The sequence below is a fragment of the Engraulis encrasicolus genome, chromosome 22, assembly GCF_034702125.1.
Source record: "Engraulis encrasicolus isolate BLACKSEA-1 chromosome 22, IST_EnEncr_1.0, whole genome shotgun sequence".
NCBI classification, from domain to species: domain Eukaryota; kingdom Metazoa; phylum Chordata; class Actinopteri; order Clupeiformes; family Engraulidae; genus Engraulis; species Engraulis encrasicolus.
Genome location: NC_085878.1, coordinates 13,918,240 through 13,933,239, shown reverse-complemented (window position 1 = coordinate 13,933,239; position 15,000 = coordinate 13,918,240). Strand labels below are relative to the sequence as shown.

Genomic DNA, 15,000 nt, shown 5'->3' with positions numbered 1-15,000 from the left:
GTTCAGTTCTAATTCGGATGTGGAATTTATAATGGAAGTTATTTATGTCTCGAGAGTGGGCCCATAGAGCGCACTCCTTCCCATGGCAAAGGGTCATATGTCAAGGTGTGAATAACTCCTGATTTCCACATCACACCAAACTTGAACTGAAGAAGCCTCTTATGCTGTGTCAGCGCACTGGTGTTTAGTGCATATTGCCCATGGTGCACTGAGGTCTTTAGTGTGTAGTGTCGAGGGAAAGTTTGGACCACTAACGTTGCGCCCTTACTGGAAGTGGCGGACTACGAGACTAGCATAGCAATAGCTCGCCAAAATATCCGTTGGCAGCTGTTAACATTACACATCTTCTCATATCGCCTCACTTGTATTTACATTCCCTTCACCCACAAATGGTAACTATTTTGCATACAATGCTTGGCTTAAAGCGGTATGCCACTATTTTGGGGCTTAAAGGAGAATTCCGGCCAGTTTGGATTAATATCCCATCTTGGGTGGACCGAGGGAAAGGGATGAAAGGCAAAACCGCGAGAAATTTTCATGCCTGCTGCGCAAAGTTGTTCAATTGCGCTGTTTTCGGTTAAAACCTGGCCCTTCGGGCACGTATTTGACCTGTTTTAAAGCTCCTAGCGTGCATTAAAACCCTTTTGAACGCTTTGGCCGTGGTGTGTGGGTCCATATAAGTCGATCTAGTGGTTCACATTTCCGTCATGTGACACCGTGACGTCACTAAACTGCGTTCAGTGACAGAGAAGTGAATCTGCGAGACAATAACAACTCAGGACATGAAAACGTGTGAATATGTTTCTTGTGGCTCGTCTTTGGTGGACAAAAATAAAATGGATTACTATGAAGTATCACTTTGGCGAACCATTTTGCGGACGTAGTTGGAAGGCGGAAGCTGAAAGAGGTAGGTGCGCCACTTTTGAAAACTCCTGTTGTATCGTACCTATGCTACCTAATGGAAATGTGAACCACTAGATCGACTTGTATGGACCCACACACCACGGCCAAAGCGTTCAAAAGGGTTTTAATGCACGCTAGGAGCTTTAAAACAGGTCAAATACGTGCCCGAAGGGCCAGGTTTTAACCGAAAACAGCGCAATTGAACAACTTTGCGCAGCAGGCATGAAAATTTCTCGCGGTTTTGCCTTTCATCCCTTTCCCTCGGTCCACCCAAGATGGGATATTAATCCAAACTGGCCGGAATTCTCCTTTAATACAGTTAAAATCGTTGGCCAGGGTTTATATACGTGGTAAAGTGTCTTATTTTTCAAGTAAGCCGTTGTCTTGTTTTAAGACAAGTGAAAAGAGGGAGCATGTCGCTAAGCTAGTAGCATGCTACACGGATCCATCGACTTTCACTAGCTCAGCGACATACTCCCTCTTTTAACTTGTCTTAAAGCCAGACAACGCTTAAAATGAAAAATAAGACACTTTACCACCTTTATAAACCCCACCCAACGATTTTAACTGTATTAAGCGCCAAAATAGTGGCATACCCCTTTAACATGAAGAGGTTGGTATTTCATCAACATTATATACAGGATCAATAGACTTTTGACCAGGAGACAAGCGGCAAAAGAGACAGAGTAGGACTGTTAACAGCAGAATTCAAGCATTCTGACATTTCGATTGGCTGCTGCGGCTTTCACCCAACCGCATCATATCTCATTATCATAACATTCACAGAAGTTAAACTACAAACTCTCGCCTCCAAATTCTTTTTGTCTCTCTTGTCACAAGCTCGTCAACACAAAGCCGATTACTTCTGGTACCGTTGTAGCTCTTGTCACACTTGGTGCAATTATTAAGAAAAATTAAAAAATGTAGAAAAAATCAAGTGAGAACAGCTGTTGCTATAGTACGAGTGCTCCACTTCTGGGCCTGGTGGGGGAGGAGGTGGGTCTCCTTACCTGGGATGACGTCCCTGACCTGCAGGGGCAGCTTGGGGGAGATGCTGAAGCCATGGGAGTCCAGCACCATGTCCCGGATGACCTCCACTGTCACCCGCACCGGGAAGCTCTGCTGAGACGAGCTGCTGGAGCGATCCGACTTCCCGTCCAAAATACGCTCCCTGACAAATGCACATCAGAAATGCACGTTTTGATTGATTGATTGATTGATTGATTGATTGATTGATTGATTCATTCATTCATTCATTCATTCATTCATTCATTCATTCATTCATTCATTATACACCTTTATACACATAGAAATATACTCGAAGTTCAGTACAGCGCATATTGCATTACAATACACTTCACCTTCGACTTGGAAGTTATTTAGGTTACTGTCCCTGGAGCTACGTACAGTATGTGGGGTTAAGTGCCCAGCCATGGATGAAGGTGTCAGGAGACCAAAAACATTCTTACAACCGATAATGTACTTGTGGGTACAATCCCACAGCCTTCCAATCCTAAGACCAGACTCCCTAACCATTAGTGTTCAACAGCGCTGTAAAAAAAAATGTTGACTCAACTTCAAAATTGGTGTAACCTGGTTGCCTTCAAATTTGAAGTTGAATGAAAATGAGACATGAAGTTGACATGAAAAAAGGCAACCAGTTCGCTCAGGCTAATGTCGCTAGTTTGGTGAACTAACATGTCAGATGAACTGATGTTTGTTTTCCAGACAACTTCCAATTATGTGTTGTATGAACAAATGGTCTTGCGGAGTGAACTCCAATCTCTATCAGTCCAACTTCTAAGTGTGTATTGTATGGACAAATTCTCTTGTTGATCCCACTGTAATCTACGGCAGTGTTTCCCAACCTTTTTTGTCTTGCGTACCCCCTAAGCCTCTTAGTTGTGCCATGAGTACCCCCTAATACATTTTCTATATAATTTTCTCTGTCATGATGTGGCTGCTCTATACATTTGTTATAATAATAACACTTTTCCAAGTACCCCCTGCGGTGTGCTCGCGTACCCCTAGTGGTACACGTACCCCTGGTTGGGAAACACTGATCTACGGGCATTGTATGAACAAATTATTATGTGCACTCCACTCCAATCTACATCAGTTCAACTCGCAATTGCAATAACAGCATGCTACAGGCAATTCTGGTTACCTGTATTCTACTGTTATTTTATACCAAAAACCAACTGCTGCATAATGCTGTTTAATGTATTTCCCGCCCACCCATCATCTTCCATAACTGTGGTACCCTGGCCATGTTACCGTCCCACCCTCCCATCGTTCACCATGACTGAAGTGACGTTATACCATGCCACTACAATGCTTTGTTGAAATGCTGGTTTGGGGTGCTCCTTTGAATGTGTGGGGCATAAACACAATTTCAGTATATGCAGTGCTGTTACTATATTATTATACAATGTGCAAGGTGGGGTTCAATGTATCAACTCTTGATGAGAATGAAAATAGCATTGAAAATGAAAACGTTGCAAAAAGCATTGGTCAGTCTGTAAAAACTTAATTTGTACCCAGTAGCACAGCAAACAAGCAACACTACAAGCTAGCTCTCAAGGCAAAGCACAATTTGCAGCAAGCACATAAGATGCAATAATGCCACAAATAATGCCACACGCAGAGCAGCTGCCACAAAGCAAGCTTTCACAAAAAGGGTAGTAGGCAAGCTTGTAGGCAAGGAAGTGCTATGCCATGCCATGCCGACCGGCAGACAGGCAAGCAACTGAAGTGTTGATAGTCCGGGTTTATATACAGGTGCAAGAGTACCATGTGACCAGACTAATAAGGCATTTGGCAGGTGAAGGCAGTAATTGAATAATGGCATAACAGCCCTTAGTACTCTGGTGAGGCCAGGCGCTGATTGACAGATTGGTTTGGATGGAGCTGGAAGAGTGTTACAAGTTCTTAAATGTTTCATAGAGTAGTCTATCAAAAGGCATGTAAAATGTGCTACTCATGCTGTGCTGCATCAAGCACTTTTAAGCATTGTAGTTTCCTTAGAAATTGTTTCATGCTTGATAGTATCAGAGAATCATTAACCAGTGAGAATGACTGAAGTTCTTTGGGTGGTATTGGAGCCCTAAATCAACAGTAATTTCTAGAGTTTGGGCATGTGGACTCCACTCTAGTCTACATTAGTCCAACATATTTATACAGTTGGCTTGACCAAAGTTTTGCATTTATCCCGACTTCAATTTGTTTGCTCTATGAGCATATCAAGCAAGTTACCTTGGGTTTTGGGTTGAAAGTTGAGTTGACCTAAAAATTGAAATTGAGGCAACAAAAGGGGAAAATATTTTTTCACAGTGAGCATTGTCAGTATTGTCGTGAATATACGGATATATTTTTATGGTTGTATGCAGCAATATCACTTTCTGTTTTAGATGCCGAAGGCCTACCTGGTTCTGCTGTAACATAGCCTCTGATCATCAATTCACCCTGTGATGTTACACTAACTTTTGCATTCAAGTCTGTCTGACCAAACTGCCAATCCTTGACTGTTCCTTGGCCAGCGAAATCAGGCACCACTGACAAATGAATGCTATGTTTATGCATGCATCAAAGTCAGTGGGCTGATTGATTGTAGGCAATTTCAAGATGGCTGTTTAGCATGCCTCCCAGACCTCCCTACATATGGGATGTTTGGCAGAGCAAGCACTGTGTATACTACAAAATTGGTGCAAAAGCCAGCCAGCTCTATAATGCAATTTACGGTGTATAGAAATTGCTCAATTAAGGGTGAAGTATGTCCTGCGCTTTTATTGCAGCAGCGGTCATGTCAGTTGAAAAAAGTTGATTACCAAACTATGCTGATGTGGCAAAGCACACATTGTGGCTTCTGGTCCCTTCAACATTAAGAAATCTAGGCTTAGTGAAATTGTGATTAGCACAGTGAAGGCCAAATGTCATTTTCTTCCCTCCTACCCCTACCCTCGTGCTGCATTCCACTTGAGTCAATATCAAGGGTCCATATCCCCCCCATCCCAACTAGCCTATTCATACGGTATTGCAGTAATGCACAGGTGTACAATTTGAAATTCCTTTGTATATCTACTACATGAAAAAATAATATTAAAGGGTACTTTCACTTGCCGCTAATGGTAATTTAAACCAGCTTCTGCTCGAATATGTGACTGTGTGTGAACAAAACACACAGCTGATTTAAAAAAAAATCCCAGGCAGGACACTAAGACCACTTTGACGCAAATGAACAGACCCAATCATTTGCAACTGAAACATAATCAATGTTCATTTGCAACCCCCCTCTCAGCATAGATGGATCCCTGTGGTTAGACTGTCTAGACCACCACATTACCCAGGAACATAAGAGCGTGTGGCAACAGCAGCCAACATGGCAGAGAAATAAATCACTATTTAGAAATCACCAGTATAGCAACAAGAGTAAATCATATGTGTTGTGTGCCTGTATGTGTTACCAGTATGAGTGTGGGTGTGCATTCATGTGCACCATTTGTGTGCATTGAGGTTTTGGGCAGGATTTTGGTTTACTTACACCCCCACACACCCACACACATCTGTTTATTTGTAGCTTCAATGTGTGTGTGTTTGTCTCTGTATATGTCACGATTGTGTGCAGTGCCATGTGTCCATGTGCTCTGTGCCAGTGTTTGCCTTTGTGTTTGCCTTTGTGTGTGCGCATGTTTGTGTGCATGTGTGTGTATGTGTTCAGGGAGACATCCACACGCCAGGCGCGCTATTACCACCCTATTGCAATAAGAACATACCAGTGTTAACATTATTTATCAGCAGTTATATGTGATTTTTCACGGATTTTCCTTCTTTTTAAAAAGCAGCTATAAGTGATTTTTCACCAGTTTTACAATTATTTCCAGGACGCCGGAGGGGGCGTGTGTGTGTGTGTGTGTGTGTGTGTGTGTGTGTGTGTGTGTGTGTGTGTGTGTGTGTGTGTGTGTGTGTGTGTGTGTGTGTGTGTGTGTGTGTGTGTGTGTGTGTGTCTGTGTGTGTGTCTGTGTGTGTGTGTGTGTACCTGCTGAGTGAGTCTCTGGATCTCCGCAGCCATCGTCCCACCACCTGCTCCACCCTGCTGGCCCTCCGCGGGGACCGACTCCTACTCCTCTCCCCCTCCTCCATCTAACTGAGGAGCAGAATGAAGGGATGAGGAGAGAGAGAGAGAGAGAGAGAGAGAGAGAGAGAGAGAGAGAGAGAGAGAGAGAGAGAGAGAGAGAGAGAGAGAGAGAGAGAGAGAAAGTGAGGGAGACAGACAGACAGACAGACAGAGACAGAGACAGAGACAGAGATTTCATGAATATTTTCCATTGAATAATCATCACTGCATCCAAGAACAAGTAAAAGAAATACAACATCTTCCCCCAACCCAGCATGTGAGTGAGAGAGGGGGGTGGGCAGGGAACGGAACGGATGAGAGAAGGGGTCAAGCATGAGGAAAGGGAGAACACATCATAGAGGAATATGGGGAGAGGGGGAGAAAGATAGGATGGCAAAGGGAGAGAGAGGAAAACAAGAAGACAGGTTGAGAGAGAAAGAGGTAAAGGATGAGCGAAGGGGCCAAGCGTGAAGAAAGGGACACAACATCTTAAAGGAATTTGAGATGAGGAGGGAGAGAGAGAAAGAGGTGGGGATGAAAAGATGACAAGAGAAAGAAAGAGGGAGATAGATAGAGAGAAAGGCTGAAAGAAAGGGGGTCAATGGTAAAGTAAGAGAGAGAACATCATAGAGGAGTATGAGAGGAGGAGGAGAGAGAGAGATGGAATGGGAGAGGGAGCGAGAAAGAGGAAATGAGAGGAGAGAGAGAGGGGACGAGAGAAGGAGGTCAAGGGTGAAAGAAAGCAAGAAAATATTAGTGGAGTAAGAGGAGAGTGAAAGAGGGAGGATGAGAGAGAAAAGGAAGGAAGAGAGAGAAAGAGAGAGAGAAAGAGAGAGAGGACGATAGAGAAAGGGTGAAGGGTGATGGAGAGAGAGAACATCAAAGAGGAGTGTGAGAAGAGGAGAGTGTGAAACAGAGAGGCAGGATGGAGAGAGAGAGAGAGAGAGAGAACCAAAACAAGGGAGAGGGAGGCGACATGGCACAGAGAGAGAGAGAGAGAGAGAGAGAGAGAGAGAGAGAGAGAGAGAGAGAGAGAGAGAGAGAGAGAGAGAGAGAGAGAGAGAGAGAGAGAGAGAGGAGGTGAGAGACAGAGGGCGAGAAATAGACAGCAGAGACATGATAGAAACAGAAGCAAGAAAAGGTGAGAAGAGGCCAGATGAACACACACAGAGAGTGACAAGAGGAGAGTGTGGAGGCGAGCGAATAAAGGCACACCGATAGACAGACAAAGAAAAGGGAAATGAAAGTGGTGAATAGTGTGAAAAAAAAGAATAAAATGGAGAGAAAGTGATATAAGATCTAAGATAAAATAACCACCAACACTGATGGATATAATATTGTTTCCATGGAACTTTCATCCATTACAGCAGTATCATACAGTATAGCAATACCACAGTACAGTTTATATTATGTTAATTATATGAAGCATAATATAAATACTGTAGTATGATTCGTGTGATACAATGATACAATAGCACTGGAGCCTTTGATATAGCTGGCTGCAGATATATAGTAGCATAATAATAAGTTACATCACACTCTAAAAGCAACCTTAAGGTGCCAGAAATGAACACAACTATACAAATTGAAGCAAACGTGTCTGCTGCACACTTAAATCCTTTTCATTTTTGAAATAGCCAAGCTTTCTGTCTCCTGCAGATATATACTGTAAATGTAGATCAATACAATTGTCCGTCCATCCATACTGTGGAGTGTGGAATGAACCATGAACATACTACATAATAACAATAACATAATAAACATCATAGGGCAGTCTTGTGTGTTAGATCTTGATTCAAAGTCAAAGTCAAAGTCAAAGTAAACTTTAATGTCCCAAAAAGGGAAATTCAAGTGGTCAGGGTGCTATACAAAGACAGGACTTAACAACAGAATAAAAACATAAAATGACAGATAAATAAATACAACCCCCTCCCCCATGTCTCTCTGACTCCTCCAAAACAGCTGATTGCTACAATACATATATCTCTCCCTCTCTCTCTCACTCACACAGTGTGCCAGGCCTGAGTGATGCCCTACTTGCACACACACACGCACACGCACACGCACATGCACACGCACGCACACACACACACACACACTCACACTCAAGTGGATGATAGAGTCCTGACAGGGGATGGCAGAGTGATGGCATTTAGAGGGCAGCATGCCTCATGCCTTGCAAGACCTGATGGAGGACAGCAGAAGGGGCTCAGAGCACCAGCTCACTCACACACTCACACTCACACACACACACACACACACACACACACACACACACACACACACACACACACACACACACACACACACTAAATCATAGACAGAGAGACAGCGAGAGAGAGAGAGACAGAGAGAGAACACTCACTTACAGATACTCTCTCTCTCTCTCTCTCTCTCTCTCTCTCTCTCTCTCTCTCTCTCTCTCACACACACACACACACACACACACACACAACCGTACGCATGCGCGCACAGACCCACACCCGCACCCGCACGCACGCACACACACACACACACACACACACACACACACACACACACACACAAACACACACACACACACACACACACACACACACACACACACACACACACACACACACACACACACACACACACACACACACACACACACACACACACACACACACACACACACACACAAGGATGTACAAAATGCATAATGTGAGCAAAACGATGCTGAGAAACGGGGAAGATTAAGTCTTCACAGATACAGAAACAAAAATAGCTCTTATAAAAAAAGAGTCGATATGGCAGTTTTTAGGGGCCGCAGTCCTGCCTATTCCTTCTCTGAGACAGAACAGAGAGCAGAAGAAGTAGGGGAAGAGGAGGGGAAAGAGATGGAAGAGGGGGAGGGCCAATGCATTTTAATCAAATCAGGCTGAGATAGATTAAATCCAGATACAAGCAGTCAGCAGTGGCAACTTCCACGGCCAGAACCCTCCATCTACCCTCACCTTACCCCCTGACCCCGCCAGCCAGCCAGCCAGCTCTACTCCCCTGTCCCTGTGGTGTCTGTCTCTGCCCCTCTGTGTTTTGTCGAGATGGGCTGCGTTGTCCAGATGAGCTACCCATAGGCTGTTACCAGGGCTCTACATTGACCAGCCAAAATGGCTAGTACTAGATGTTAATCTTACTAGCCAAACATACACTCACTAATGGGTCAAAGTAGCAAGTAAGTTGGTATTTTCTGCCAGCCAAACTGAAATTTCACCAGCATTTGGACGGTTGGCGGGTTTTAATTTAGAGCCCTGGCTGTTACTGTAACAAAGCCCAAACCCTAAACCCTAGGAAAGTGGTTCTCAACCTTTTTTGAATACACGCCCCCTGAACCTCATCATAAGACTCAAAACGATCCATTGATCTCATAATAAGTATTAAAAAATAAAATGTACTGAAGCCCCCCAATGGCAACTAAGCACCTCCCCATCTCAGCTGTATCCTTCTCAGCGCCCCCCTAGGGCTCCCCAAACCCCCTTCGGGAACTGTAGAGCCACCAGGGAAGTCAACAGCAGGGAATAAACAGGTCTGTTGTCCCGGGCCGAGAGAAAGAGGGGGCCCAGAATTGTGTCCTCATTACATTGTATGTATTGGGTGACGGGCCATTTTTGATGGCTTTGTGGTGGGCTTTGCCAAAGCTGTCGGTAGCCCTGTGGGCGATACTGTGGTGCGTTGTACTGACTTGGTAGGTAGGTCAGCTCGACAGGTAGCTCGCATCGACACGACACCGTCCCACGGTCACATAATCAATCCAATCAGCCGCAGCTGCGACCTGCTTCAAAAACGCGCTAATTCAATAGCCTGTGCTAGTCACGGCTGCTGCTGGCTTGTCCGCTCGTTGCTGAGTCGTTTGAAATCGTCAGCTATTGATGTTCAGACAACATTGAGGCATAACTGGTGCCAGGTATCCGTACATTACAGGAGAGAGGGATGATGTGTGTGTGTGTGTGTGTGGGGGGGGAGAGAGATTGGGTGTGTATGGTGGGGGGTAGTGCATAAAGACATTGCTTGCGCAAGCCAGACCTGTCAACAACATTTGAGCAGCAAAATCCAGCAGCAAAAACCAGGAGATTTTTGTGATGGTGGCGAAAGTGGTGTGGAAGAAATTATGGGGAGATCCCACAGATTGTATTACTAGAGTGCTGTGAATTGGTCAGGACAGGAGGGGGTCTAAAATAACGTAGAATGGGTCTAATAGGGGAGAAATAAAATAAGGGTGTTGGCAGCCACACAATAAATTCTGCAGTGCAAATGTATCATTTTATGAGTTGAATACAACACTCATAGTGTTTGATCTAGTCTGAGAGTGTTAAATGAACATTTGCAAAATACTGCATGTGTGCGGTGAGCTCCTTCTACGCAGTGAGGATATGCACATGGGAGTGCACACACAACAGGGCACATGGGACTAGGCGTGGTGGTGGTGGTGGTGGAGGTGGTATCGCAGCGGGTTATTTCAGGTAGAGGGTTTACAAACAAACCTGCATGAGATAACAAGAGTAAGGAGCTTAGCGCACGTCCCTTAAGAGCATAGCCCTGATGAGTACCCTACAGGAGTCCCTCTTATTAATAGCTTTAGACCTGCTTTTCATTTAACCTACACCATGCTGACCATGAACTGTGACCGTTAACCACACATAGCCTTTTTGGTTGTGTTGAGTGGAGTTGAGTAAACTTTGCTGGTTCCCAGAGGGGAAATGATTTGCCACCTCGCCATCCATGCAACATATTAGTAAGACTATGATGTAAAATTCATGCAGCTGTGACACTTGTACAGCACATGAATAATAAATGATAAATAAAGAAAGTCACAGTCCATAATAGACAGATTATCTGCTCATGCATTTTTGTCCTGTGGTGCCATTGTCTGTGTTGCTGTGTGTGTGATGTTGTTTGTGTTGCGATGCATTGCATTGTGTTGTGTGTTGTGTCATGTCCTGCTGAAGACCCAGAGGGCTGAAACATATTGGCATTTCAAACTTGGAATATCATTTATTGAAGCGGTGTTACTAGTCAAGAAGAGTAGCGTGGCATCCTGCTTCTTTTTTTGCTGAGCTGTGCTGTGTTGCATTGTGCTGTACTCTGCTCTACTGTGGTCCACTGTGTTGTGTCTGACTTTTGTTAAGCTGTTCTATTCGGTTGCCGTGCCATTGTGAAGGCCTGTGTTGTGTAACAACAAAGTGTATTACTTTTTTCGCTTGCTTTTGTTTGTTTGTTTGCATGAATGGGAGGCTCACGGACGGCGCACTGTTGTGTAATCAATGCGTTTAACGATGATGAATGAGCAATGACTGCGAACAGAGATGATCGACCAGCAATGGGGCAGCCATACACTTTATCATCAGAGGAAACAGTAGCGAGGAGAGGAGAGGAGAGGAGAGGAGAGGAGAGGAGAGGAGAGGAGAGGAGGGGAGAGGAGAGGAGGGGAGAGGAGAGGAGAGGAGAGGAGAGGAGAGGAGAGGAGAGGAGAGGAGAGGAGAGGAGAGGAGAGGAGAGGAGAGGAGAGGAGAGGTGCATCTAGAGCCAAACAACCTCTTGAACCTTCTGCCTTATCTGAATATGTACCCAGTGCACCCCGCCCTAGGGTGTAGTGGAGAGTAATGTATACATCAGATACTGATAGGCAAGCCACTCGACTCCACATCTCCGTAGCTGTTCCAAGCTGGTGCAGGTGCTGTACCAGAAGCAGCAGTCAAGGTTACTGCTAAGGCAGCGTTTCCCAACCTTTTTTGTATCGCGTACCCCCTAAGCCTCTTAGTTGTGCCATGAGTACTCCCTAATTCATGTTCTATATCGCTTCCTCTGTCCTGATGTGACCGCTCCATACATTTGTTACAATAATAAAAATTTTCCAAGTACCCCCTGCAGTGTGCTCGCATACCCCTAGTGGTACACGAACCCCTGGTTGGGAAACACTGTGCTAAGGTTTTGGAGGCCATAAGCATAACTGGTCAGGAGGCCCCCGTTTTTTAGTCAATCTCAGTTTAGGAAGCCCCAATTTTGGGGGCAAAGTCAGTGTTTCCCATACATTGAGGAAACTATGGCGGCCCGCCATAGTTTAAATTTGGCCGCCATAGTTTTCGAAAATGTAAAAAAAAAAAAAATTAAAATTTTTTTTTTTTTTTCTTTTTTTTTTTTTTTTTTTTTTTACGATTTCCGTGTTTGTTAAAAGCGATTTCAATTACGATTTCCTTCGCATTTTCCTCCTGGAGTAAATACATCCTATAGAGAAAACCACAAGTGCTTGAAAGAGAGAGGGATCAAAAGCCTTGTCAAGTTGTTGTAGTTAACTTGGGTTTGGGAGCAATAAAAAAAAAAACCTTCCGAGAAGGGACAGTTGGGATGAGTTTACTAACACTCCCCAGGCTTTGTTTTACAGTTGTAATGAGTTAGGTGACAGGCCTTCATTGACAAGGCAGAGGAGACATCGGGCTGCATATACAGTAGAAATGAATGTGTAATGAATGTGAATATAGACATACATGTGTAATATGTTGTTCAGCCCTTTTAATGGGAGGAATTTTGAAAAACTGGCCATGTGACCAGCACCCCTCATGTATAATGTGTACGCCTGTGTGTGTGGGGAAAAGGCATAGCCTACCCTCTTAGACCCTTTTTGTTTATGCGTTAACAATTTCACAGCAATCTTAAATTCTTATCTCTGCTCCTATTTTGTTTTATTATTTTTTCATTACATAGACCCTTGCATGTGTATTATGTAGCCTTATTTCTCAAAATATAAGTGGCTGAAATGTAGGCGTAGGCCTATAGTTTCTCCATGCGCCAATGTCATACTATACTCATTGTTTTGCCATTTTGCATTTACACTGCGTGAATTACCACCCCCCCCCCCCCCCCCCCCCCCGCGAAAAGTGAAAAGACCCCCACCCCCCCCCCCCCCGGGGACAAAAAAAAAACCCAGCTGCCCCCATAGTTTCCAAAATTTCTGTGGGAAACACTGAAAGTGGTTGAGGCAAAGTGTACTGGAAGGTGCGCACATCCGACAGGAAAGCATCGGTAGGTGCAAAATCAAAAAATGGCGTATGTAGAAGCAGGAAAGGATCTGCACACTGCTTGCAAAAGACTTAATTTCATTGGGAGCAACGTTTTGATCATAGATTCTTCAGGTACTGTATCTTGGCGAAGTGGTTGAGGCCCTAAGCCATCTGCTTACTCTGCTTATGCCTAACGACGGCCCTGGCAGCATTGTTCAGAACAGTGTGATCAAAAATACTGGATTAGAGGAAGATAACGCAAACCACGCCCACTCAATGCAAAAGCGTGGGCTCAACTTGGGTCTCCTAAGGGGGCGTTGTCCCCTCCTTCTTCTTCTATTTTTGAGGTGTTTGCTCAAGACGTGCGCTACCGCCATCTACAGCGCTAAGGGGACTTGATTTATTCTCAACCTCAGGACTCCGAAGGTCTCCTAACCGAAGGTCTCCTAAAGGGGCGTTCACCCGACATAAAGTGGATACCGGAAAAGAAACAAAATGACGCTTCTTGGTTAGATCCAGTTTCTTTGGTGTGATCCTGATCGCTTGACATATCCTGATTCTTTTTTCTGACGTTTCACCTTTTGCAAGGCCTCTCCTTTTTTGTAAGAAATGACATAAGTATCTCCCTCTCTTTCTGTCCTTGTTTGTACATCTGTCTGTCTTGCTCTCTAGGTCTCTCCCTCTCTCTTTCTTCAAGGAAACAAGAACTTTATTTATCACAGACATACTATGAAAGCACAACATGCAGTGGAATCCCTTAGCTCTCTGTTCAAAGCCTCACAGCTCTCTCTCTCTCTCTCTCTCTCTCTCTCTCTCTCTCTCTCTCTCTCTCTCTGAAAGGGAACATATACCTCTTGAAAGAAAAACACTAAAACCTTAACACCGAACAAAAATTGAAGGCCATTGCAAACCCTGAAATGGTCCTGCTGCTGAGGTGGGGGGTGCAGTGGAGCAGGGTAGGTATGCAGGTACAAGTAGGGGTGCAAGGCTATTTCGCCCTGCCATCTGATCCCAGACAGCTCTATTAAAGACACACTTGGGGCAATCATTTCTATCGCACACCTATTAAAAATGGATTGAAGCTCTGAGAGAGAGAGAGGGAGGGAGAGAGAGAGAGAGAGAGAGAGAGAGAGAAGAGTGAAAGAGAGAAAGAGAGAGAGAGAGCACTTAGCCGGAGGTGACTGAGTCCCATTAAATACACACACCTACTCACGCTCACACAAACACACCGTTATCTCTCTCTCTCTCTCTCTCTCTCTCTCTCTCTCTCTCTCTCTCTCTCTCTCTCTCTCTCTCTCTCTCTCTCTCTCTCTCTCTCTCTCTCTCACACACACACACACACACACACACACACACACACACACACACACACACACACACACACACACACACACACACACACACACACACAGTCTCATCCACTCCCACAACACACTGGGCTGAAGGCCCATCTCACGCACCCATCCTCCCTGGGCCCAGCTCCACTGGCACCAGCCCCGAGACAACCAAGTGGGTATTTGTTCTTGGCCACATTCTCCGTCCTCGTCACGGCTGACTGACAGACCCAGAGTTCGGCATCGGGTATCCAGTCAGGAATGAAAGCTCCAATCCCCATGACAGACAGCTGTTCGTCTCCATCTCCGGCCAATGAAGAGTCCCGATTGTGATGGCGAGGATGAGAGCTGGGAACGGGAAGCTGAGGGATTATTCTAACCACCACCAACCCCCTCCCTGTCTCCAGTACCGCCCGCTGGCCTCTCACCCCCTCCATCCATCCATCCCACCCCCATCAATCCAGCCAGCCAGCCAACCAAGGCTGCTTTATATACAGCATTGCAGGCCAGGGTGTCAGTCCGTTCATCACTCTCACTGATCCACACTGATCCGGATGAGGGGAGACTGGCACAGCTAGGCCAGATGCTGAAGGATCTCAAACAACTCAGGAACCAGTGTGAGCGACATGGTGCC

General features: G+C 45.1%; 1 protein-coding gene across 4 annotated transcripts in view; it reads right to left on the bottom strand.

Moving 5' to 3' along the window:
- Positions 1–15,000, bottom strand: part of frmpd1b (FERM and PDZ domain containing 1b) — a 48,622-nt gene that overhangs the window by 20,793 nt on the left and 12,829 nt on the right. For 3 of the 4 annotated variants that reach the window (XM_063188695.1, XM_063188696.1, XM_063188697.1), the window contains exons 3-4: positions 5,939–6,046; positions 1,914–2,074 (exon numbers count right to left, since the gene is read on the bottom strand). In XM_063188695.1, coding sequence (XP_063044765.1) covers positions 1,914–2,074; positions 5,939–6,042 — 265 coding nt within the window. In that variant the 5' untranslated portion in view covers positions 6,043–6,046. Of the gene's footprint in view, positions 1–1,913; positions 2,075–5,938; positions 6,047–8,119; positions 8,179–15,000 lie in introns of those variants that run through there. The other variant, XM_063188698.1, reaches the window with a different exon arrangement.